This window comes from Austrofundulus limnaeus, unplaced genomic scaffold (assembly GCF_001266775.1).
Source record: "Austrofundulus limnaeus strain Quisiro unplaced genomic scaffold, Austrofundulus_limnaeus-1.0 Scaffold414, whole genome shotgun sequence".
NCBI lineage: Eukaryota > Metazoa > Chordata > Actinopteri > Cyprinodontiformes > Rivulidae > Austrofundulus > Austrofundulus limnaeus.
Window position 1 is genome coordinate 19,992 of NW_013952816.1, and position 869 is coordinate 20,860.

Sequence of the window (869 nt, forward strand, 5' to 3'; positions counted from 1 at the left end):
AAACTTCTGTAGTTTTTATTTGTAAGTTCGGGTGAAACGAGGACAAATGTTTGTTGTTTGCTGAAGTGTCACTTCTCACCTTGGCACCGTGGCTCATGGAGACACTTGGGGACGCGTCAAGGCTCAGTTTGGCACGAGCTGCCAGAGGGCTCCCGATAAATAGGAGGCGGTTTCCTGCCGGCAGCCTCACATTCCTGACGGCACTGTTTTTACGCGCGAGGAGACATGGAGCGCAACCAACCCAGCAGCGGCGCGCTTTCTGCCGGACACAACCAGCAGTCCGGTTTCTGGAGACCTTGGGACAAAACGGAGGGCGAACCCCCACAGAGGACGGTGAGCTTTCGATCCGAACACACCGGAAGTTACTTTAAAACTGGAAACTACAGAAATGTGTTTTAAAACTTCCAGGCTCCTTCTTTGCGCGCGGACCTTTACGCGCAACCCAAAACTCAACAACTCCTCCATCCTGTGAAGTAAGCAAACGTGTTCAAATCAACCTGCTTCTTTTTATTTTTTGTCATACTAATTCATCCCCCCCCCATTGTTTAAAAGGTTGTTCTGGCCCAAATCCAGATGTTTCGACTATCTGTACCGGGATGCAGAAGCGCTCCTGCGCAGCTATCCGATCCAAGCGACCATCTGTCCTCATGARGACTCCAGCGTCGATGAAGAAAGCGAGGATGAGGAGGAAGAGGCAGAACAAAAGCAGGATTAAAACTCGCAAACTAACACCTCCGTATTTATACCTGACTTAATTTATTCCTGTAAATAACTAACATGTACAGAAAAGTCCTGATGCATCTCAGTTATCAGGTAAAAAATCAAAAAGAAAAAAAAAATTGTATAGGTCTTCTGGACGGGTTCTTCTC

General features: G+C 47.5%; 1 protein-coding gene across 1 annotated transcript; it reads left to right on the forward strand.

The window, feature by feature from the left end:
* The first annotated feature begins 225 nt into the window (after positions 1-225).
* Positions 226-850, forward strand: LOC106528956 (protein ripply2). The gene is made up of 3 exons (XM_014024246.1): positions 226-333; positions 409-473; positions 553-850. Exons 1-3 carry the CDS (start codon positions 226-228, stop codon positions 713-715), a joined length of 336 nt encoding a protein of 111 aa, XP_013879700.1. The 3' UTR covers positions 716-850.
* The last annotated feature ends 19 nt before the right edge of the window (positions 851-869 follow it).